Source organism: Lycorma delicatula, chromosome 2 (assembly GCF_047948215.1).
Source record: "Lycorma delicatula isolate Av1 chromosome 2, ASM4794821v1, whole genome shotgun sequence".
NCBI classification, from domain to species: Eukaryota; Metazoa; Arthropoda; class Insecta; order Hemiptera; family Fulgoridae; genus Lycorma; species Lycorma delicatula.
Genome location: NC_134456.1, coordinates 14,210,355 through 14,237,180, shown reverse-complemented (window position 1 = coordinate 14,237,180; position 26,826 = coordinate 14,210,355). Strand labels below are relative to the sequence as shown.

General features: G+C 33.0%; 1 protein-coding gene across 2 annotated transcripts in view; it reads left to right on the top strand.

Annotated features, from left to right (window-relative positions):
* LOC142320126 (UNC93-like protein MFSD11) overlaps positions 1-22,038 on the top strand; it is a 42,483-nt gene extending 20,445 nt beyond the window's left edge. The window contains exons 4-8 of one of the 2 annotated variants that reach the window (XM_075357805.1): positions 532-797; positions 1,571-1,696; positions 11,445-11,619; positions 18,181-18,316; positions 21,702-22,038. In XM_075357805.1, coding sequence (XP_075213920.1) covers positions 532-797; positions 1,571-1,696; positions 11,445-11,619; positions 18,181-18,316; positions 21,702-21,872 — 874 coding nt within the window. In that variant the 3' untranslated portion in view covers positions 21,873-22,038. The remainder of the gene's footprint in view (positions 1-531; positions 798-1,570; positions 1,697-11,444; positions 11,620-18,180; positions 18,317-21,701) is intronic. The other variant, XM_075357804.1, reaches the window with a different exon arrangement.
* Positions 22,039-26,826: the final 4,788 nt, after the last annotated feature.

Genomic DNA, 26,826 nt, shown 5'->3' with positions numbered 1-26,826 from the left:
TTATCAGACTTCCTTCATAACAGTGAATAAATATGTTATTAATGGGAGCCATTAAAAAAAAGGTTTACAAATAAATAATGTTTTTGTAATCAAAATCAAATTTCTGGTTCTTTGTTAGTCTTGTATAAGCTCTAAATCTATGTTACATAAGATAATACTAGGCTTGTAAATGTAATATGAAGAAGAATTTTGAGAAATATATTGGTAGTGTGAAATTAGAGAAATAATTTTGCAGAGATAATATCCTTAACACATACATATTGCCTAGATTATATATTACTGCTAAAGCAATACATCCCTGTGAACTTCCTCATACTGCTTTGTAGCACTGCATTGTAGATAAGGGAGTTATTTGTTTAAATAACTGTCTGGTTTTTACCCAGTACACATTGTTTTTATCTTAAAATGTTAAGTAGTGCAAATGTTAAGTAGTGACAGAATGGATGGGTGCAATGTGATGAATGAGTAAATGATTATCTGATTACAAGAAGTATTCGACAAATTTTGTACATATTTTTCTTTCAATTTTAGATCATTCCTTGGTAATTTATTTACTTATTTTACGTTAAATGGAAAAAAATATGTAGATCAAGAGACTAGAAGACTGATAATTTCTTCTCTTGCAATAGTTGCAGCATTTGCTACAATATTATTTGCTTTTTTACGTCCAGTGAAAAAAGAAATGACACAAGTACCAAAAGCACAAGAAACAAATGCAATAGAAGAATTGAAAAAAACATGGAGGGTGTTCATAACTAAAGACATGCTATTGCTCAATATTACATTTTGTTTCACAGGTAAAAACTTTTTATTTTAAACATTTTTCCACTTAACTCCTACTAATTTATTAAATGTAATAAATACTATATTGGTTCTGTTAAGTATGTGTTTTCATGCAATTACAGCGCATATACAAATCTATTTAAAATTTAAAAAAAACAGTACAATTATTTTAGCTGTCGGTCACCTCATGTGAAGTTTAAAAAACCTTATGCATATATGAAAACCCTATACCCTTTAAGAACACTAATTCAGCAAATATACCTACATCACTATGATTACAAATTGAGAGAAAAACTTATGCATGTTATACATACTTGTTTGTATGTACTTCACATTAAATAATGCTGGTTGTCTTTCTTCCTTAAAAGAATTTTTGCTTCTATGTACAGCCAAAAAAGTTGGCTGTAGACACAACATAGCTCCTTTGCAACAGTAGATTCAAAATAACTTATCCATTTTTTCCTGAAAATGAAATTCATCCATCATTCCATTTAAATTTAATACTTCTTTAGTACTTACTTAGTTCCTGATACTTACTTAGGTTTTAAAAAGAAATATAAACATTACTTAGCAACCACAGATGAAAGTTCACACTTTCTCCAGCCTTTGGATTTTCTCCTTGAAAACAAAGTAATGAATTTATGGCCTATGCCAGAAACTAACTACTGTTCTCATGATGAAAAAGAATTAACACTGACCACTGACAGATATGCATGAAATATAATTAGCCTGCAATCAATGACAGAGTCATAGATTGCTAATGATATATATTTGTATCTCCTTTCAGGTCTACAGCAAGCATTTCAAAGTGGTATTTACAGCCCTAGCTTAGGATTTACTCTTCAGTTTGGACACAATGCAAAACAGCTGGTGCCCTTATCTGGCATCTTTGTTGGTATTGGACAGTTATTGGGTCAGTGGTATAAATTTATTAGTTTGTTACAATTATTTTTAAGTATCATAAATATGCTAATACAAAAGAAAAATTTTAATTTTTCTTTTTTCAATAGATCAGATAAAAATAAACTTATATAAATAGTGTAGTAAATCCATTCATCAATTTTATTGTCACTTCAATTTTTAGGTTTACTTTTTTTGCACTATTTCAGGATAAATTTTTATTTTTCTGACAACTCTAAGATGTGTAATTAGGATGAGAACAAAAAGTGCTCTAATCTTTTCTATCGATGTATCATGTCACTTGCATTGATATTTGTTAAAAAAAAAAAAACAGACTTTTCACACCATGATATTTTATTACAGATTATTTAACCTAATTGGATGATTAAATAACAAATCTCATTTACTCAAGTTACTTTAGAAAATTTTTTTTGAAGACAATTGTATCTCTTTCTATGTGATGTAGGATGATGCAGATTAATTATGTTTATAAATAAATGTTCATATATATTTTACACAGATCAGTATATAACAACGCATTATACTTTATATAGATCTAGATCACATCAAAAGTTCATAGGTGTACAGTACATGGTAAGAATTATCCCAGCATTACAAATGAAATAAATTCCATTTGTAAATATTAACATATAAATAGTGAGAATTTTTACTTTATTAAGTATTGTTATGTACGAACCAAACAATGATCTAACAGTCCCCCAGACTACTCTTATATTCTGAAATCTCATTCTGTCTTTTTGGAGCCCCGAAAGATAATATCAAATTTCATACAGGAATAGAATGTATGCAAACCTAATAATAAATATTGAATAATAATTACATTGATGAAATGTGACTAGAATTAAGAAATTTCAATGTAAAATAGCTTCTTTTGTTGCTGATAAAATCAATCTGATCATCCTGTGAGAATAAATTTATCATCTAATAAGATACCCAGAAATTTCAAACTAAGAGAGTAAAAATATCACTGTTTTCATTAATGGATATATTATCTACAAAATGATCACTGTTAAATCCGTTTTAGATATCCAGTGTATCTATATTAAAATTAGATACTTAAAATCTATCCCAGAAAATAACTTTCTTAATTTAATCTTTTATCTTTCTTAATTTAGAAATTTCTTGTCTTTTTAATTATTATCTTTGGATATAAGTACAGGAGCATAATTTGCAAAGACGGTAAAATGGAAACTTTGAAGAAAATCATGAAATAGAATAAGAAGAAAATTCATTGAAGAGCATGACAAAACATGATTTTTAATCTTTTCAAGACAGGTGCTATTAACAATAGTGATATCAGAGATTCACTGAAAGTGCTACTAATTAGCTCCAAATGGTTCTATGAAAGAAAAAAGTCAGTATTTTGACAATGAGACATTTTCAGAATGTTAAGTTGTCAATATTCTAAATTAAAAAAAATATATATACTTTTTGTAGATATACTGAATATTCTAAATTTTGTAATTTTAATAAAAAAATTAAGAAGAGAGCAAGGGCCCAAGAACACTTTCATGACACCCCAGGATTCTACATCTTGAAGGGAAATTAGTTTGCTTGGCATTTCACCATCCACCACTCCATTTGGTAGCCCTAAAGCATAAGACCAAATGTCTGTGCCACTAACGGCTACTGAGACTCGAAACAGTTTAGTGACCAGTGTCCTAAATAGCTCCTAGAGCTTATCTAACAGTGTGAGCAGACTAAGCGTGGTGCCATACACCACCTCCTGAGTAGGATAACAGCTAACTATGCAAGTTTACAAATCCATTTTATAAAAAAGTATACTATTTTGAAAAGAGTACACCACTATGTTTTAATCCAAAATTTTCATTATACTTTCTCTAGTTGTGTAATTCTTTTATTTTCATGTATCAATTACTGGCTCTATTCATAGGAGGTAACACTCTATTTAACCATAACAATTTCTCTAGATTATTTGTCTTCATAATGAATGTAGTTCTTACGATTTACAATCAGTTTTGTATTTTATTATTACAAGTTTCTTGTTGAACAACCTGAAATGAAAGTGGACAGTTTTCATCGTTTCCAAGTGTTTCGTTTTGAAAATAGAAAAAGAAAAAAATAATTTAACTAATTTTTTATTGAATTTTTACAAAGAATTTATAATTTTAAAATCTTTTTATTGTTATGATTTTTTTTCTGAACTCACCAATACAGTGTTACAAAGAAATTATTACTAAAGATTAAAGATTGCTGCTGGTAAAATTTAATAATTAGTAGATTTGGGTGAAAAATTTTTATCTTACTGGTAGCTTTAAGTCACAATGAAAAACATTACATGATGGAATTTTTTTTTCCAGGGCATTTTATATTTAAGATGTCAGGATTAATTTTTGCTATAAATGAAAAAACACATACATTTAAACTACATAAAAGTTAAAATCAAATCAAAAACCAGTACTTTATTATAAACACATCTTGGGTAAACAAGCAGCTAATCACAGTACTTACATTTATTTACTATCAAAAACAAAAAATCAACATGGTAAAATATATATATATATATTCATGTATACTAACAACACATGCTCAAAAAAAAAAAATATTGTACATATATAATATCAGCACATGTTCTGTAAATAACATTCATGACCTTACATAATCTGTCGCAATGAGTTTTGTTCAAGATTTACATTATGCTAGCCATTCATATATTAAGTATAATATGTCATAAGTACGTAATTCAGATATAAAAATCAAATTCAATAATTGTTATCAAATAAAAAAAAAAAAACAGGCTATTTAAAAAGAAGTTTTAAAAACAGTGTAGTAATTACAAAATAAAAAGAAAACCTAATATTTTCGGTTATAACTGAACACATGATAAAGCACAAAATACCATGTTATCAAGAATGAAAATAATTTCAAAACTATTAACATAAAGAAAAGATAGTTGTATTAATAGTTTATACATGTAACTCAATAAACATATACAGAATGTAGAATGACACTTTGACTATCATTCAGACAGTTGACTGGTTTGATATGTAACTTTGAGAAGTATAAGTATCTCTTCAAGGTAATTATCAAAACACTTAGTTATTAAGTTTTCCATTTGCGCTTTTGTTGGGAATAATGTAAACGCGCCTCAGTGGGGTTTGGAATGACATAATAGCCACATGGCATGTTATTACCACTGCCACCACATCGTAATTAATTTATTTACAATATTTCATTTTTCAGAAATCATTCATGCAAGTTGAAGCCTTCATTCATTGCAATCATCATACTTTTTATTTGCTAAAATGAATTAATGCAATTAAGTGGTAACATTCACAATAATGAAACAGCTATTCAATTCTTGCAAAACAAGGGTGTTCTACACCATCTAGGCTTATCTGCTAATGTACACAAAATGAAATTATGCACATGAGGTAAAGAGTTTTGGGTTTGTTCCAGAAAGAACTGTTGTGAATCTAAACAATTGAAACATGGAACATTAATCAAATCACAGTTAGATTTTCACACTGTTGTGTTATTCATTTACTGGTGGACTAAAGAATACACTTCAGCTAAATTCTGTCAAGAAGAACTGGGAATGAACCACAACACATATACCAATTATATGTATGTCGAACAGTTATATGCATGAGGTGTGAGAAAACAATTTACTAAATAATCCGTTGGTTATTGGTAAACCTAATATGCACATCAAAATTGACAAAACTTGCTTCACAAAGAGAAAACATAACAGAGAAAGAGTATTATTTGATCAATGGGTATTCGAAGGAATTTGTTGAGAAACAAGAAATTGTTTTGTTATGGTAGTGCCAGATAAATCCACAGAAACATTGTTGTCAATCATCCAACAATAATTGCACCAGGGAATATTTTTTGTCAGATGAATGGGCAGTGTATAGTATTCTTCGACAGCTTTACATACACCGACAGTGAATCAATCACACATTATATTTTATTGATCCACAAACCCGAGCTCATACTCAAATAGTTGAAAGTATGTGTGGGCATCCAAAAATTAGAACAAGAAAAAGCCAAGTACAGAACAGATACAAGCCAATTGTTAATAGATTCATACTTGGTTGAATACATTTTGTGGCAGTGGTATAAAAATGAAAATTTATTTGAAAAAATTTTTTAATGTATTGCGGAGTTTATGCTGCCCAAATAAATTATCCTTCATATTGTTATCATTGTTATTATTATTATTAATTATTTTTTTAATTTTAGGGGCATCGACTGCTTTCCATATAAAAAAAAGAAAAGAAAAAGAGAACATTTCTCTCCCCCTGACAAAAGCACTATGACATAGTCAGAAGACTAGACTTGTCAATACAGATCATCTAATAAGTAGATTTGTCATGGGGTATTAAAATCCCAAAAGAAACACAATATGGCAAGGGTGTAAAGGGCCCTTGCCACTTAAAATCACTTAACACTTAAGCACTAAAAAACATATTTTTTTTTTGTTAAGTTTTAGGAGCATTAGCTGCTGTCGTCATTAACCCCTTACCACATTAAAAAGAAAAATATCTTTACCCTCCCTATTAAAAACAAGCAATATAGTCAGTAGATTAATTTTGTCATAATAGATCATCCATTAATAGACTTGTCAAGAGGCATTAAAAATCTCAAAAATATGACAAGGGTGTAAAGTGCCCTCGCCACTTAAAAAAAAAAACAATTAAAACTAACACACTAAAAACACTTCAAAAACACATTAAAACACTTAAAAAAGTTCAAACAATTTCTAATAAAATGTTATCAATACTAAGAAAATAAATTCACTGTCAAACAAAAGAAATTAAATACTCTTCTTTTGAATAAGATTATTCAAAAATTTATAAAAACCTGTATCAATTATTAATTCTATTGTCTAGGTTTTCCCTTAGGGCATCCTTTCTTTTTCTGTTTTTCCACCTCTCTGAAGGCTTTGATATCAAATTCCAAGGTATGTGAGGCCCTTATGGAGCCTTCTGATCCTCCGCAGTAAATCGCACAGGAACTTCTGCTGCTGGCATCAGATGACACCAGCTTGGATGGTGCAGTCAGTAGTGCATCAGAGGTGAGATTTGATGCAACTCCCCCTAGAGTGTATAAGGCGGCTGAAATGCTCGGCCTCTCATTTAAAGGTCTCCATGTTTTCAGAGGCTCCATTATTGATTTTTCAAAATCTTTACTTCTGGTTTTGCAGTTCCCTGAATGGGGAATTTTAGTTTAGCTTCAGTCTTCTTCATTTTGGTTTCGTTTTCTTTGCGTCTGGACTGGTCAAACAAGATTCATTCCGCGTTTGTGAAACAATTTTTTGTACAGATTGGCTTCTTTCTTCATTGACTTTGGATTACTTTCTCTAATTGGTCGACTCTTCAATTTTTGATCGGTGATACGTTCGACCATGCTTGCCAATGCTGATACCAGTTCAGAAATTATGTTCTTTGGTTTAAAAGAAGCTGCAGGAACTGCAGCAACCTGAGCACAGGACGTAAGCTTCGGTGATCTGCTGAGTAAACGTTTTCTGGCTTCAAAGTAGCTGACCTTTTGAATGGTCTTTACCTCCTGTACAGCTACTTCCTCCTTACACATCGGACAGTTTCGCGATGTAGCAGAATGATGTCCATGGCAGTTAACACAAACCGGCGAATCCTTCCAGGAGTCATCCGGATGTAATGGATCACCACAGGGACAGATCTGTTTCCTAGTGCATCTCGCCGCGATATATACGAATTTGTGACATCCAAAGCACCGCAAAGGAGTCGGGATGAAAGGACGGACATCCAGTCTATGAAATCCGGCCTTAATTTTCTCAGGACACTTAGGTTTCTTAAATGTTAAAACATGCGACGCGGAGAGTACAACTTCTCCATTAAGTCGGTATTTAGACGTCGACATTCAACAATTTCTTGTTCCTGAAGCTCCTCGACGATTTATTTTTCTGTGCAGTTTAGAAGGTCCCTGCACACAACGACTTCCTTGAAGGTGCTTAGTGTACCGCGCGGTACAACCTCAATGTTGATAAGTCCTATCTTCGTAGCTTTCAATAGCCGTAATGACTGTAGGTTATTGACTGTCTCCACAAACAAGCCCTTAGCTGTCTTCCTGGTCTCTTTTATAGGTCCTTCTGCACCTTATTATATTTTGGAATTGGTTCAAAGTACTTAGGTCGAAGTTCGGATCTTCTTCTTTGTCTCACTGAACTTGACGCTCTTCCTTCTCTTCGCCGAAGACAAAGGTTCTCCTGGACGAGGTTTTTACGTGGACACCCTGTCACGGAAGATGTGGATGTAGATGCTTTCATAAGTCTCTATAGTATCGTCAGTCAATATGTCATAAAGTGCGGGCAGAGAGACGGTTGCGTGTGCTCCGAATCATACATTCTGCCTAGATTACCCTAGTCAACTGCTTCCCACAAATTTAACCAGGGCCGAGGAGTCAGGTACTGCCTGATCCAAGATACCGACATCACAGGGCTCGCACGTAGCAGTAATGGCTCCGATATCCTCACCCATAGGACAATCCCTACCAAGGACCGAAGTGACTCACTCACGCTGAGCGGCGCAAGTTTTCGCAAGAAACAAGCTCAACCCGGCTTTACAACTGGAAAAGGGATGGGCACTCCGTCCAGCGTCGACAAAACAGATCATGATCATGCCTCCCGCTGCCGCTACAAACAGCGAAACTGAGAAGCACAACCGCAACCAACTCGGAACCGCCAACCCCGTACTTTGCAGGAGAACTCCTGAGCAACACCAGTGCCCCGTTGATCGGGATAAGTGAAAGAACCGAAGTACCATGTCGTTGCCCGCCCCGGACGTGTGCGTTATGTTATGTTATTGCACGGACGTAGTGTTGGATTTGTCCGGGGCATCACCGCCACCAATTTTTCTTTATGGTAAGCTTCGACTAGTCCGACTTTCCGCATCACGTCGCTTTTTAACTAATTTAATACCTATTTAATTGATATTTACTTATTTCATTATTGCTTATTTAATATTTTACATTTGTTTCGGAATCCTCTCGCCATAAGTTTTCATTTGGTGATTTAAGTCCGACATTGTGAGAGTTAATGTTCGACATCCAGAAATTGTTATTATATTCAAAGATAACACTGATAAATATAATTTTTGTTTCCTAACATGCGATATATGATTTTAATTTGTTTTTATGCTGAAAATGAATATGAACTCAGAATCTTTCTATTATCTACTATTTTTGAAAAATTTTTTAATTTTAATTAAGGATTTTCTAATTTTTCAATGTATAATTAGCATTTTAAGCTCCTATATTGAATTTTGTTAATTTTTTATTGTTTAACTTGGTTAACATAATTTGTAAGGTATAAACAAACAATACTAGACAGAGAATTAAATCATGTCATAGTCACATATTATGACATCATATCAAATACTGAAGAGTGAGCCTCCATTGACAAGATTAATAATGTCTGTGCAGGTCAAAACATGTAGCTGAAAACACTGCTGTATTGTGTGTATTAAGCACTGGATTTAGGAATGAATTCATTTTGTTCAGTCTTATTGCTGTGTTAAGTTTGTTAACAGTGCAGTGTCATAATGCCTTGAAATTGTGTAAATAATGTGGATGGCTTTTGTTATGTATATGGTGAGTTTACTGTAAAATCAAAACATTACACCTTTAATTAAAAAAGCATATCATTTGTACTTTCAGTGTAAAATTGGTGATCAGGATAAGACATCGGCTCGTCATATAGTATGCACTAATTATTTTATATATTTAAGAGGATGGCTGAAAGGTACACGGAAGGCTTTCCCATTTGGTGTACCTATGGTTTGGCATGAACCAAAGGATCGTGTAACCGATTGTTACTTTTGTTTAACAAGTGTGTCTGGAATTTCTAAAAAATCTCAACATACCGTAAAATATCCTTCATTGTAATCTGCAATTAGGCCTGTACCTCACAGTGAAATTATTCCAGTTCCTAAGCTACCTGTGAATGTATGTTTCAAAAGCAGCAATGAAGAATCAGGCAGTACTGAAAAAGACAACAATGATTTCGATTTTGAATTATCTTCCAAGAATCCGCATCTTATATCACAAGGTGAATTAAATGACTTGGATCAAGACGGCAAGGTTGAAATTTGCTTCAAAAAAATACAAAGATTTCGGGCTCTTGAAGTCGATAAAAAGAACTTTCTCAGTACTTTATTGATGAAAATAATTTGGTTTATTGCACAAATATTGATGAGCTTATGTTGCACTTAGGGCAAGTTCATAAACCTGGGGACTGGAGCCTTTTCATAGATTCGTCCAAGTATAGTTTAAAAGTGGTTCTACTACACAAACAGTAACAAATATCCTTCGATATCTGTCGCTTATGGTATTAATTGAAAGTGACATACAATGTGATGAAGGATGTTCTTGAAAAAATAAATTATAAAAAACATAGCTGGAACATATGTGGTGGTTTGAAAGTTATATATATATTGTTAGGCATGCAGTTAGGCTGTAATAAATACATGTGTTTTCTTTGCGAATGGGACTACCGAGCTAGGGATGTACATTATGTTACTACAGAGTGGAAGAAACAAGACAACTTAACTCCAAATTAGAAAGATATTATTCATGAGCCCTTAGTTGAACCCAAAAAAATATTTTTATCCCCTCCCATATCAAGCTAGGATTAATGAAAAGTTTTGTAAAAGCAATGAAGAAGGATACTTTCGGATTTTTGTACATGAGGCAGAAATTTCCAAATCTAAGTGAAGAAAAAATTAAGGAAGGAATATTTGTTGGTCTTCAAATAAGACAGTTGGTCAAAGATGATGTATTTAACTCAATGTTAAATAATGTATAAAGTGCAGCTCAGGCTTCATTTAAAGACGTTCAAAAAAAGTTTCTCAGCAAACAAAAATCTGACAATTACCACAATATTGTTAATCAACTTCTTACTTCATACAGAGCTATGAGATGTAATATGTCTTTGAAAATACATTTCCTCCACTCGCATCTGGATTTTTTCCCAGACAACCTCGGAGACATAAGTGACGAACACGTGAACATTTCTACCAAGACATCTTGGCGACAGAAAGCTGCTATAAAGGAAAATGGAATGTTAACATGCTAACCGACTGCTGTTGGACATTAATTCGGGATTGCCTGAAGCTATTTATAAAAGAAAAATGTAGTGAAGTCATTCTAACACAGGTAAGGCCATGTAAAATTTTTAATTTTACAGATTTTAATTATATCTTCCCTAATTTTTTTTAGTGTAATTTATTTAAAACTAAGGATGATAGAAAAATTGTATTTACAGATCTGTAATGTGTGCAAAAAATCAATTCAAGAAATGGTATCACACTTGGAGAAACATTTAAAAAAAATTTTTTTGTCTATCACTATAATTGTTAAAGAGTTTCCATTTGATATCTACATTGTGAAGTTTGAAAAAAATCTTTTTTTGAGTACAACATAGCATCCATTTTTCAATACAGTGACACTATCTATCCAATTTCACCTACAGTGTCAAAACAAATCCAAAGATATTAACAGATTTGTGAAAATCAGTTCAATTTTTTGGGCTCTACAATGAAACGAATGAACAACAATACATACATACAAACACATGAAAAACATTACCCTCCCTTTGATTTTGCTCCAGTCAGGGATAAATATATGGTTATTCATATTATTATATTAAACATGTTACTTCACTTCTATTAAAGTTGCATTAAAACCACAACAATTGTACTTAAAATTAAATTTTTAAATTTCTACCATTTTTTAAGGTGGCTGCTTTCAGATTCTTCAAGGGCAGCGTTTCAGTAAACTGAGATGGATACGTAGCATATTTCTCATTGTAGGCATAGCAGCCCAGTTTCTTTCTTTTGCACTTATTTATATCAATATTCCTTCATCTGCTGTTTTTGGAAATACAAATGACAAAGCAATAATAGAAAGCAAGTAAGTTAATTAGTGAATTAATTTTTAATTAATATTATAATCTCAGTTGTCTGCATCTCTATGAAACTATACAAGTACCAAAGTATACTTAAACATAGACAGAATAAGCATTACACAAAAACGTTTTTTACAAAAACATTCATTTTAGAAAAAAATCTGATGTTCATTTTATTCTTATAATAAACTGCAAATTCCTGTAATATTTAATGACATAATTTTTTAAGTTTGGCGTAATGAATGATGTTTGTTATAGTAAATGTTTTTTTTTTTTTTTTTTTAATTAAACCACATTTATATTTATTTCTTCATTTGTTAGGAATGTAGGTTAATTTGTAATTTTAAGCATACACCTGTATGATTAAATTTAACATGATTTGTACTACTAAATAAAATGATTCACAACTATTTAGTTTTAATTAAATCTACTGATATTAAAATATATTGTGGGCTGAAACCTGAATCAGTTTTCTAAAAAAAAAAGGCTTTTTCAAAATAAAAAACAATTAAATAAAAGAAATATAAAATTATTATTTTTTAAATACTCCAAAAAATTTGAATTTTGGACTTTCACTTAACTGCAGTAAGCCCTCCTTTTCAACGATATATAATAAGTGGTACTTATTTTCATTGCTTCCAGAATTATAGCCAAATAAAATTTTAATTAATCAAATATTTGGATCTTACAAGGGGAAGGCACATCGGTTCAAATCCGACATCTCCTTTTTTTAAACTTTTTTTTTTTAATTTAAATATATTGATTTATTAATTATTATTAACTTGTGATTGTAAAAACGTTTTTACAATAAATAATAACATTAAAAAAAATATATGAAAAAAAATCATAAGTTATTAGTGAAATAAAATTTTATGTACTTCTCATTTTAATTCAAAAATTTCTACAGATTTTAGTATTATTAATAAATCAATTTATTTAAATTTAAAAAAAGTTAAAAAAATATATGTATACGAAGTTGGATTTGAACCGATGTGTCCACGGTTACGGATATGACACGTTCTCACTTCCAGCACATAACTACTTGAGCAACATGAAACAAAATTAATATATAAACTAATATAAAATGCTGATACGGACATCACAAAAAAATGTGATGCAATGTAGTGTACACCACAACGCATTTGTGTAACTGTCCACTTTATTAAAGAATTAGAGGATCGTATGTATCTCACTTTCAAATGAAATAAGTTTAAATGAAGTGCAGCAAAAAATGTGTATATGTAATTAAATAGGCACACAAGGAAGCCATGTGGTATCCACATCAGATTTTTTTCTCCTCATCTAAGTACTTAATAACATAGTTAATAATATTTTTACTTAATGAACATATTATTTTTCTCATATTTACAGAATTAACCTTTTTATGGTCTTCACCATTGCAAAAAAAAAAAATTAAAAACAATATCTCATAAGTATATTAAAAAAATAACAAGGTAAACGATAAAATAATAGAAGAATTAGTAAAATAAATTTAATAATAACTGAAAATCTGGAAATCTAGAAAAAGGAAACTATATTAAACTTAACTAATTCCGATAGGGAGTGCAAAAGGCTCCCTACTCCGATAATCAAATTAAAGACATAGAACCAGAAAAATCAAAATTGAAAGTAAGGGAAAAAATTATCAAAAACCCTTCTAGCATAAAAAATGTATATCACAATATTAAATTTTTTGCAGTAACCTAGTACTACGCAAAAACAGAAATATCCGGTTCAAAATTTCATTATCATTGTACAAGATACCACGGATGTTTCTGGGTAGATAAAATTTACGACGCAACGCCGCATAACATATGAAGTCTGTGAGAATGTAGTGCACAGTCTTGCGGCAGTTGCATCGTGTCCATAGGGGTGCGTGTCCTCCTGAAATTAGGTACTTGTGTGTGATCCTCGTATGTCCTATCCGCAATAGGCAGAGGACTACTTCTTCACGTCGAGTTTTTCTGCAAGAGGAGTCCCATGGCAACACAGAATCTTTAATCCGTCAGAGTTTATTATCGACGGTAGTCCAATCATTTTGTCACCTCGCTCTCAGTGATAGTTTTACACGATTAATAAAATCAGAGGTAGTAACTCGGGTGGTGAAAGGAGGTTGAATACACGCTTCTTTGGCAGCATAATCTGCTTGTTCATTACCTGGAATCCCTACGTGGCTAGGGACCCAGCAAAAACTTACTTCTGTATTGCGATTATTCAACTCAACGATTGCAGTGTAAATTTCAATGACGACAGGATGTTTGGAATAAAAGTTTTCTAACGGCTGGAGAGCACTACACGAGTCAGTGCAAATAAGAATGTTTCTATATTTAGGGTTAATGATATTTAGAGCCTTTTTTATAGGGAGTAGTTCAGTGGTGAACATACTCGTAATACTGGGCAGGCCAAACATATAAGTTCTTTCATTGACAACAAAAGCACAACCAACGGTATCGTCTTGTTTCGATCCATCGGTGTATCACCGCGTCTGGATTCGTCTTGGTGAGGACACACTGAAACATTTGCCGGAAAACAGTAGGTAGTGTTGATTGTTTATCGTATGTCGTAAGGTCAAAAGTAAAATTTACAAGGTTTATTCTCCACTGAGGATATGAGCATGGAAAGAACGAGGGAGTGTCAACATTTATACGCTGCAGCAGACGTCGGGTACGGACACCTACAGGTGCAGTACAGCGTGGACGGTCCTCATACTTTCTTAAATTAGGATTTCTAAGAACCGAGTCAAAAGCCGGGTGATTTGGCTGTCCTTTGAGACGGGCAAAATAAGATAACAAAAGCTGGTCTCGTCTATCCGAAAGTGATGGCTCACCACAGTCTACAAGTAAGCTTGCGACAGGGCTTGATCTAAACGCACCTGTGGCAAGCCGAAGAAAAGCATGATGTACACCATCCAGCATTTTAAGGACGGTTTGACGAGCTGAAGAGTAGGTGACACAACCATAATCTAAACAGGAACGAACAAGGGAATAATAAAAACGTAACATACATGACCGATCGGCTCCCCAATTGGTGTTACTAAGGACCCGCATCATATCTAAAAGTTTGGAACATTTTGTCCTTAATTCCTTTATATGTTTAACCCAAATAAGACGGCTATCAAAAATCAAACCTAGAAACTTGACGTAAGGAGAGATAGCAATAAGCTCTCTGTTCAGAAAAACTTGCGGAATAGAAGGATTTCGTAGCCGAGAGATGACTACACATTTCGTTTTGTCGGATGAAAATGTGAAACCAGTAGTCCTGGACCAAGCCTCAAGGTGAAATATAGTGTTCTGTAGTAGTCGCTCTGCTGTGGGCGTTGAACGGCTCGCAATGTAAATAACAAAATCGTCAACAAATAGAGAACATGAGACAGAAGCCTGTACACAATTGATAATACTGTTTATGGCCACAGAAAATAAGGTGGCACTTAATACATACCTTGAGGTACTCCATTCTCCAAGACGACACTATCTGAAAGTGAATCGTCTACACGAACACGAAACGTTCGGTGATTTAAGAATCCCCGGATAAAAGCAAGCATATTGCCCTTGATTCCCCACCCCTTGAGGGTGTTAAGAATACCGTGTCGTACGCCTTTTTTATATCGAAGAAGATAGCAACGAGGTGCTGGCGGTTTAGGAAGGCGTTTTGTACGGCTGTTTCCATTGACACTAAATGGTCAATGGAAGATCGTCCTTGTCGGAAACCACACTGTTCCGAAGATAGAAAGCCATGTTTCTCCAAGTACCATGTAAGCCTGCGGTTTACCATTTTCTCCATTATTTTACACAACACACTTGTTAAAGAAATAGGGCGGTAGCTTGAGGGTTCGGTTTTGTCTTTACCAGGCTTTAGTACTGGTATAATAAATGCTTCTGACCGGCCAGGCGGAAAGACTTGTTCGGAGAATAAACCATTGTAAATACTCAAAAGATGTTGTAGTGCTGAGTTAGGAAGGTGTGAAAGCATACAAAGGCGATCGTTGTCTGGTCCAGGGGAAGTGTCACGTGAGTTCTTAAGTGCGTGTAACAATTCCTTAAATACGAATGGAGTGTTCAATTCACCAACCGAATCACCAATGTTTAACGACAATATTTCTATCTGTACTTTGTACCTTTGAAAATCGTTATTATATGATCAAGTGAGAGACACCGAGCGGAAAGATTTTGCTAAAGCCGAAGATGATGAAAGGAATTCTCCTTCATCAATGAGACCGAAAATAGATTGTCTCGGTGATTCGAAAATTACATGGATTTTTTCCACACAGTAGACGTGGGAGTAGTACGTGAGATGGTGTTCACATATTTCGTCCATGAATTCCTCTTAGCGTTCAAGAATACCCGACGGTATTCGGCTCTAGCTCTGCGGTACAAATTTAGATGTTCAGTTGTAAGTCTATTATTAAATTTGTGAAGTGCTCGCCGTCGATTCTTAATAGCACATTTGCAATCATCATTCCACCATGGAACGGAAGTACGTTTAGGATTAGTCGATGTTTGTGGGATATATCTGCTGGCAGTTTCAAGTATCATGGACGTAAAAGAGGAACATTGCTCAAGGATGTTTGCACCATCGTCATACTGTGATTGGAAGGCTTTATGATATCCATTCAAATCCGCCCTGTCAACAATCCATCTCCGTGGTCTTCTCTTAACCTTGTTGTCTACACCGAAACCAATAACAACTGGTTTGTGGTCACTGCCGTGAAAGTCATCACAAACACACCAATCAAGATGAGGGAGTAAATTCGGTGAGCATACGGAGAGATCGATGTTAGACATAGTACTAGATGATAAAGACATGAATGTGTGAGATCCATTATTCAGCAAACAAAGGTCTTGTCTCACACTGTGTACTATATTTCCTCGAGTGGAGCAGAAGGTCGAGACCAAGGAAACATGGTGGGCATTGAAGTCTCCTACTATTAACGTTGGAGATGGTATTTGTGTGAGGAGATTTGAGATATCCAGAACACTGAACTCAGTGTTCGGTGAGAGATATAGATTGCAGATATGCAACTTGAAGGGGATAGAAATCTTTACTGCAACAACAGGAACGAGAGTGGTCAGTTGAATCCTTGTAGCCGACACCTCATCCTTCATGAAAATAGCCACTCCACCACTCTCTCTACTGTCTACTATACAGTCGTATCTCTCACAGAAGTATCCTCTGAGTGCTACTAGGTCATGTTGTAGAAGATGAGTTTCCTGGAAACACATGTTATTGGATCATGTATGTGTGCCAGTACTCCAATATCTTCAATGCGGGACCGAAGACCTCTAACATTCCACTGAATAATGTTCATAAGGGTAAAAAAATATAAACAAATAATAAAAAAAATAAATATACTTAGGAAACCATATAAAATTTAGTTGTGTGATTCTTTTTTTTCTTTTTCGTATTCTTTATTTTAGACAACTCCAACGCCCTTGGGTCCGGAGGTTCTTCAACCATATCCTCCAATATATGGGGTGATGGTGGAGGAGACTTATTAGAATGGGATGCTGCTATTGACATCCCAGAGGGGGTGGTTAGTTTACGGAGAGCTTATTAGTTGGCTTATTGGCAGCTATGATAGTTTCTGCCCGTACGGGTAGGACTTTCATATGGAGCACTCTGTTGGATTCATTTACTGCGACGTAGGACTTTTTATTCATCTTTGTCAGCTCTGAAATAGTGGCTGTAAGCGAAGCAACTTGATCAGAAAGCATCTGAATGAGTTTCTTAAGTTCATTGCAAGATCCGCACTGCTGATTACGAACATTTGTAGGAGTTTGCCGGCGATATAATAGATCACTCCAGCAGAGCGCACGCATATTAGAGCTAGAGCTAAATACAAATGGGTTTGCTCTGGTGCCCAGAGGACATCGTTCGAGACACACTACGTAGAGCCATTCACCCATCGGCACGATAGTTCCCATCTTAGGTTACGGTTGCGTTTTGTAACATGTTGCAACACCACCAAGTGTAAATTAAAGAGAAAATTGTGTTGGATGTTGTTGTGTAGTTGAGTAAATGTATATGTTGTAATTCGTGTAGTGTTCTTGGTGTAGTATATGTGTATAGTGTAAAGTATTCTGCAGCTCAGTGTGTAGTGGGAAGAAAAGCTGCAGAAGCTAGGCCCTTGGGGACACCAAACCCTAAAATCTTAAAGAATAAGACTCCCCATCGGGGGAGTGTTCATATTAATAAGTTTTACTGCATAAGACACACATGCAAAGAAAGTTGTATTTAATATTTTATTAGCTTGATATCACTAAACATGAATATGGCATTACTTATTGGAAAAATTCAATTATGCATTTAGAGAAAATGAACATAAAACTCCAAAGTGATTGGGTCTTACAAAAGACCATTAATCAGTATTTGTTTTAAACTTAATGTACATTTTTCTGTTAGAAGATAAAAATCATTAACATACTCTCTGAATTTATTTAAACTATAAAAAAAATTTATCAGGTTCTATCCAGTTTACTAGAAAAGTTGGAAAAATTATCTGCTTTTGATTTCTGAAAATTATTAACAATTAATAAAAATTAAAATAACGTGTTTAATGCCTGTTTTAGTGTATACTTAGCAATATTCTGCAGTTTATTACTTGGTATAGGAGATGGATGCTTGAATACACAAAACTTTTCAATTATTGCTGTAATATATCCAGATGAGAGTGCTCAGTCATGTGCACTGTACAAATTTACAAAGGTAAGTAAATTATAAAAATGAATAAGAATAATAATTATGAAAATTTAAAAACAAAATCTCAGACACTTCACTTCAGTAACAATACTGATAATAAATTAAAATAATTTTCTTATAAATTATTTATTTTCTTACAAACTATCAAATCATATTATTTCTTTCTCCGATCAATCCTATTTGTAGTTCATTTTGTTTATATTAATGTGATATTGTAGCTCACAAGCACAAAATTCAAAAAATAGACCTGTGTGATATAAATATACCATTCAGAGGCAAGAGAATTTCTCTTGCCTCTGGACCTGGCTAAGATAATTTTTTTCTTCCGTGGTTTAAAGTGTTTTTAACATCCACTGGTGAGACCAACACCTTTTCATTTATACTGCCTGCATCCTCCTGGTACTATAATGAACGAAAGAAGATATAATATTAGTAATGTTATTAGCTTAAATGAGAGATCATGGATCAAGGAACTGAGAGATCATGAAACCACTGAAATAATAATAATATTAGTAATAAAATAAATTGATTTATCATATTATGCTTATTAAATTATACTTGTATATTTCAGGAATGGTCAGTCTGAGTCTGTACTAGATTACACCTAATTTACATGTCATACATATTATCCTTATCTCATTGGGCTGTGAGGGGGTTGCTTAGTTCACTAGCTGAACAAATTGCAATGTAACATTAGAAAAATAAAAAATTAATAATTATACTTAATTTAAATTACTTTGGTATTACTAAATATTGAAAAAGACCTTTTAGCTACTCTGTCTTTTTTACAAAGCTTTCATAACCTAAAGAAATAATTACAATAAAACTAATGTTATCTTAAAATATTACCTTTTGTTATCGTTTATTAATTTTTTCTATTATATTTATAATTATATTTAACTGAAATTTTTTTAACACTACTACAATAACACCACTACTGGGACTCAAAATGTTAGCACAGCAGGAAGACAAGGAAAAATACCATTCTGAGATAAAAGTATAGTAGTTTTGTTCGATAAATATTGAAATATATGTTACAAAATATTATTGATTACTTTAGAGGTCATCTTAGCTTAATTTCCCAGTAAACATTAATAATTCTGTGTAATATTCACTGACAATTATCATGAGTAACAAAGATTTATCAATAACTTGGTTAATTTTTCCTAAAGAGAAGAAACAAATTACTACATTGTAAAATTTTTCTTTTAACCATATTTCTGTTTTTACAAATAATATTACTTTTTCTACTAATTATTTCTCTGTGATGGATTTTTTTTATCATCTCCTGGTTTACTTTTTTATGTTTTGGAGGGCATCCCTTCACAACCTCTAGCAATTTATTTCGTCACAGTGTACTACTATCTACAAAATTTGTTTGCATCCTTTATGGCTATTTAATACCAATTTTAATCTAATGTGAAAAAAATATTCTATTCATTTTCAAAAAATCTGAAGCAAAAAAAAAACCTAAACTTAGCTTTATTGTATTCTAACAGGTGTTTAAAAAGTATGAAACCTTTACCATCAAGTTTAAAAACCTAATGCAATAGAAAGCCATACTTTTCTCTATTTGCCAGAGACAACACTGTACTCAAGATTAACTCCTTTCAGAAGTTGAAATAACCTTGTTATGAACTAATGACATTTCAGTAGCCACTCCTTTTCATCGTATCAGCTTTATCAATTTCCACTGACAAGTGAATGTTAATGTTGAGACTTATTAAGAATATAATTTTTTTTTTAAATGTGAAAGTCTTCAATTACCAATTATTCAACATTATCATTTTTTATATGCATTTTGAGATATTGGAATGGTTCCAGATGTCATAGTGGAACAATTGAAGAATATCATAGTGTCTGCCAGTCAACTGTTAACCATGGAAGTTATTATGAATGTAAAAAAATTTTTAACTCAATCGCCCAGGTTTCATAACAAAAATTACTCTTGCATGTTAAACAGTCAACAGCTAATTCTTGAATCCCTACAAAAAAGAAAAAAAATTTCAAGCTTACAGCATTAGTGTTATTTATGAGTTGAAAAAGTAGACCATAAATGTCTCAATTGCATTGACATGAACCAATACCCACTGGGTTGATCTAGCGGTGAACTTGCCATTGTAAATCAGCTGATTTCATAATCAAAAGTTCTAAGGTTCAAATCCTGCTAAATGCAGTTACTTTTATATGGAATTGACTACTAGATCGTGGATATCAGTGTTCTTTGGTGGTTAGGTTTCATTTAACCACACATCTCAGGAATGGTCAACCTGTCTTGTACAGGTTGACCATTCATACATTTACATTTATATTTATATTTTAATAAATACCCAAATACCAATTTTACGTATTTTCATGGAAAATGTGATAATTTTCACTTATTCTCATACTCAGCTATTTTGACTGTTCACATAGCCATCTGGGTTAAACTGATCGTCATCATTAATATATATTAATGATGACGATAATGTAAATATTCATTTACATTCATACATATCATCCTCATTCATCCTCTTAAGTAATACCTTATGGTAGTTCCGGAGGCTAAACAGGACAAAAGAAATAACATGTACCAGTGCATTGGTTCAATGTGTGGTCATTGAAAATGAATTATGGAGCTGGATCTTGTTTATATTAATGATGACGATCAGTTTAATCCAGATGGCTATGTGAACAGTCAAAATAGCTGAGTATGAGAATAAGTGAAAATTATCACATTTTTCATAAAAATACGTAAAATTGGTATTTGGGTATTTATTAAAATATAAAACTGCTAATGAACAGTTGCTAGCAAAAGAATTTTTTGGCCATCACTTATTCTCAAAATAGTTGTGGTTGTAAAGATCGTCAGATCTTAACAAATTTATTTTCTGGAAATATTCAAAATAGTCAAAAAGTGTATTTTTTTAAAAAGAATTTTCTTACACTGATTAACTGAAAACTAATAATGAAAACGAGATTACAAACATATCACAAAAATGGTTGTAAGGCCTTGAAAAATGGTAGAATATTGAAGAAAAGTAAAAATACACATTATCAGAATTTGAATTGTGTTCACTTTGAAAAATTTGTGAGATATAATTCCATTGGTCATTCATTCCTAAAAAAAAAACTCTTAACACTGAGAGCAATTAACTTTTTGAAATTTTAATAACTGCTAATTAACAAAATTATTTTTGCTGTTTATAAAGTATTAGAAAAAACTGTTGTTCAAACTTATGGGTATTTATATTACATTGGATTAAACAAATTTATAATAATCCAGTCACATAATAGTTAATTTTAATCAAAGCATTTTCAATAGTAGAAAAACATAATACTAATCATATACATTTTTAAAATGTACATTCACAATTATAATATCTTAATAAACTAGTTTTGTATTTTTCAGGCTGTATTCGTTGCAGTTGGGTTTTCTGCATCAAGTCATTTAAATTTACACTGGCAAATTACAATTCTAGCAATAATGGCAATCTTTGCTTTATTTTCATATATCTATGTGGATATGGGTACTGTGAGAAAAGTAAATGATAAAAAAGATAAAACATCAATAAAAGCATAATAAAAATTGATTAATATTTTTCTATTTAATCTTTATATATCCAAACATATCATTACTTAAGTTTATATTGTGGGAGAAAAAACCATACTATTTTTTGTTTAACACTATATTATGTCAGTTTTCCTAGGACTAATAAGTTATATGCTACGTTCACTATGGATAACTATTTTTATTTTAGAATTTATGTTGCTAATTTTAAAGATTATTATATATTATTTCAGACTACTGGAGATAATTTTATTTTAGGTCTGCTTATCTTTAATAAACAATTATGAAGTTATAAATAATTTTAACGTGCTAATGTATTTTAAAGAATGATAAATTAACAATAAAGATTATGATATATAATCAATATACTTAGAGTTAGGTTTCAATTGAAGAATTATGTTGGAATCAAGCGGTGACCTTATTATTTTTTTTTAATATGACAAACAAGCACAATAAGGAATAACAAGAAAATAGAAAGCTCTTAAACAAATTTAATTTCTTTTCAAACCATCTCTATAAAAACAAATTAATGCTTATTCCCGTACAATATGCAAAGCTGTCGCTTATTCACAAGGAAAGAAAAATGAAATATATAAACTTCATAAGAAATAAGTCTCATGAAGTGGTTACTGAATATATACATAAATAAAGACCATGAATAAAGGCTTGTTATATTATATACACATACATTAAATAAGCCAACAACTACATGTATATACAAAAACAATTAAGTGATTCATCTATATACAGTATCTCATGCAAATATTCTTTTTATTTAGATACCCTAATACCATAACTAGTAAAATAATTAAAAATTTTTTTAATAGTAATAAAAATTATAAAGTTGTCATCGTAAATCAGCTGATTTTGAAGTCGAAGTTCTCAGGTTCAAATTCTAATAAATGTAGTTACTTTTATTCGGATCTGAATGCTAGATTGTGAGTACCGGTATTCTTCGGTGGTTGGGTTTCAATTAACCACATGTCTCAGGAGTAGTTGATCTGAGTGATTACAAATTTACCAGTACAGTTACATTACACTGATAAGTCGCAAATGACTTTAATTTTTGATGTGAAAAGTATTTTTAAAAAAATTATACAACTTAAACCACATATTCACATAAAAAAGAAACTATTTGAAACATTCATTAAACAAATTATGAAGATAATAAATGATAAATGTTTGGTATATAGAATCACCTGTGACCATATTTATACTGGAAAAACAAACAGAAAAGCATGTATACTCTTATACAGAGTGATTCAAAGAAACAGGAAATTTTGAAAGTTGTGTTGGTAGCCATAGCGATTGGTACCACTTGATAAGTGGCGCCAGCCTCTCTAACCTTTTTCTTTTTCCTGTTTAGCCTCCAGTAACTACCGTTTAGATAATTCTTCAGAGGATGAATGAGGATGATATGTATGAGTGTAAATGAAGAGTAGTCTTGTACATTCTCAGTTCGACCATTCCTGAGATGTGTGGTTAATTGAAACCCAACCACCAAAGAACACCGGTATCCACGATCTAGTATTCAAATCCGTGTAAAAATATCTGGCTTTACTAGGACTTGAACGCTGGAACTCTCGACTTCCAAATCAGCTGATTTGAGAAGACGCGTTAACCACTAGACCAACCAGGTGGGTTAGCCTCTCTAACCTAACCTGCCATTTAGTTGTCATGGATCCTTGGAGTGGTGCGCAACGTGCATTTGCTATCAAAAGTTTTACAAAAACAATGACAGTGTGGAGGGAGCGCGTAGAGAATTTCGCCGTCATTTTAATCTGGGACGGCACGATCGTGTTCCATCAGCACAAGCAATTAAAACATGGATATCTAATTTTGAGGAAACCGGTTCGGCAATGAAAAAGAAACCTCCAGGCCGTGAGCGAACCGTCCGTACACCACAGAATGTTCAAGCTTTGCAAGATGCTGTCACACGAAGTCCACATCGGTCAATCCGTCGTCTCACAGCATCTTAACAATCGCATTGTTCAAGTGTTCGAAGAATGTTAGCGAAGGACTTACAATTCCCTCCGTACAAGTTGCAGATCGTCCAGGAACTGAAACCGAACGATGCAGTTGTGCGAGCACAATTCTGTAATGTAACGCTTCAGAAGATAAATGATAACGAAGAGTTTGTTCACGAACTGTGGATGTCAGACGAAGCGCATTTCCACCTCAGTGGATTTGTTAACCAGCAAAATTTCAGATACTGGGCACAAGAAAATCCTACGCTGCTACACCAGCGTCCGTTGCACAGCCAGAAAGTGACCGTGTGGTGTGCTATGTCATCTTACGGTGTTATAGGCCCTTATTTTTTTGAGGATGACAACGGTCTTGCGATTACAGTGACGTCGGCTCGTTACGTAGCCGTGCTTGAAACCTTTGTTGTGGAACAATAAAAGAGATTTCCACCGATTCTTAACACAGCCTGGTTTCAACAAGACGGAGCAACGTCACATATTGCACGAATATCGATGGCAACTGTACGCCGATTGTTTGGAAAACGTCTCATTTCACGAAACGGTGACATTAGATGGCCTCCCAGATCGCCTGATCTCTCAGCTTGCGATTACTTTTTGTGGGGTCACCTTAAAAGCAAAGTGTTCCACAGTAGTAGACCTGCTACAACTGAAGGAAGAACTGAAAGCAAAGATCCGAGAAGCAATTGCGGAAATTCCAGTTAAGATGTTACGTCAAACCATGAACAATTTAAGGAAGAGACTTCGTGAGTGTTTACGTAGAAGAGGAGGTCACCTGCAAGATGTCATCTTTAAAAAATAAACTAAAATGTATGTATCCTAAAATGGCAACATTTGTACAATTACATGAAATAAAATTCATTTTCTAAAAAAAATTTTTCATTAATGTTATTTAATTTTTTAAATTTCCCGTTTCTTTGAATCACTCAGTATTTAAAAATAGTACCTGTAAATTATTAGATTTAATGAAACTCTTAATTAAATAAACATATTAGCAATTTAGATAATAAAAAAATAAGAAATTAGAAGAAAAATTTAGAAGATATATCCAATCCAGTATCATTCATAAACAGAACAAACAACAAAGAGCCAACGTTAGATCTCGAAGGTACTTTGGATAAAGCTTTAAACTCATTTGAGAATCTTCCTAAGTATTTAATGGTCTACCTGCAACATAGCTCAGCAACAACATAATTATCTTAGCACCAACACCAGATGACCAATCTTCAACAGACGTAAATCATGAGGGATGATGTCAAACGCCTTACGAAAGTCGAAATAAATAACGTCTGCTTGTTTATGGGATTCCACTTGTAGAGCAGTGAACAGCAGCATGTTGCTTAAATTATCATAGTTACTTGCATGGAACCCTTGCTGATTCAGATGGATTATCTTCTTTAGTAAAGCATTAAGAGAAATACTTATCCACAGACTGCCCCATTCGACAAATGTCCCATTCTTGTGGTTGAAGCATTATTTCAAGTCACATCAAAAGCCTTCTATAGATCAAAGAAGACTCCGACACAGTGTTTCCTAATAAAACTGTTGTACATAGCATTTTATAAATTGATCATTTGATCAATAGTTGAATGGTACTGTTGAAATCCTGCTTGATGCAAGGATTAAAGATCTTTTCTTTCTAAAATCCAAATGAGTCGATTATTTATCAATTTTTTGACGATTTTTCCAACAGCTCACTTCAAGGAAGTAGGACAGTAACTATTAGGATTGGTCAGATTTTTATCTTTTTTGGAACTGGAACAATATATGCCTTTTTCCACTGCCACAAGTACATTCTGTCCCACCAAATCTGTTTATATAATTTCAGCAATCTAAGTTTTGTAGCAGGGCTTACCTGTCTGAACATGATGTTCAGACAGGTAAGCACTTTTTGTATTTAGTCTGCCCTAGATTCTGTTTTGCGTGTTTTTCTCCAATGTTTTCACAAGTTCATCTATTTTCAAAGATACACTGTATGAAAGTTCATTTAAGTTCCCAAATTTAGGTAATCCTCAAGTTCTGTTTATTGTTTTTTTTTTTTACTCATTCGTCATACTTAGCCATTTTACTGACTTCTTCGAAGTGATTGAGTAATAATTCGGATAGTAATTTTTGAGATGGGATATATTATAACTGGACATCAGTTAAAATTTGCACCGGAAAATGGTCCCTTTTGTAAAGGTTTTCAAAAACCATGAACATTTAAGAAGACCTGGGACCTAGAATCCCATGAATGTTTTTACTTTGGTGCTATCGGGGCACTTATTAAATGCTAAAGCTATACAGGATGTCAGTCAGTCTCTGGCATTAAAATAATTCCATAGCAAAGGAATTTTTCCAACTCTCTACCATGGATGTTCCATGAAAAATCGATTTGTTTATATCAGGCAGTTAATTTTAGTTTGCCCTTTGGCCAACCTTTTTTACTTCTTTTCCATTCTCTAGAGGAATATCATAGTATAGATAAGGATAGGCATTACTCAACGCTCAGTTTAGACGCCAATTCAGAGGCGGGAACAGGAGAGACCCACAACAGGAGTCACACCAGCCACTGGCTCAGAAAGGAGGAAACCCCTTGTATAGTTTAAGGTGTTCCGAAGCGATTACCCTCTTAGCATATCTACATAACCTCTTACAGGTTAAGTAGATGAACCTGAATTTCTTCTTGTTCTGCTCATACGCACTTTTATTTTCACTTGATGCATTAAGTGGTGGCTGTATGTTAGACAGTCTCGTGGCTTCCTTTTGAAAGAGAGAGTGAGAGATTTCATTTTATTTTCAATTATTCTCTCTATCATAGTAGCCAAAGTTGGAGCAAGGTTGGTGAGTTGCTGGTCTGCATCAACAGTTGGAGTAGAAACAATGGCCTGCTGCCTGAGCATATGTTGTTGCTCTTGGTTTGTGTTGTTTACCATTCTTTTAACTTCAAAATAGCTGATATTTTGTAAAGTTTTCATTTCTTGAACATCTACTTCGCCTTTGTA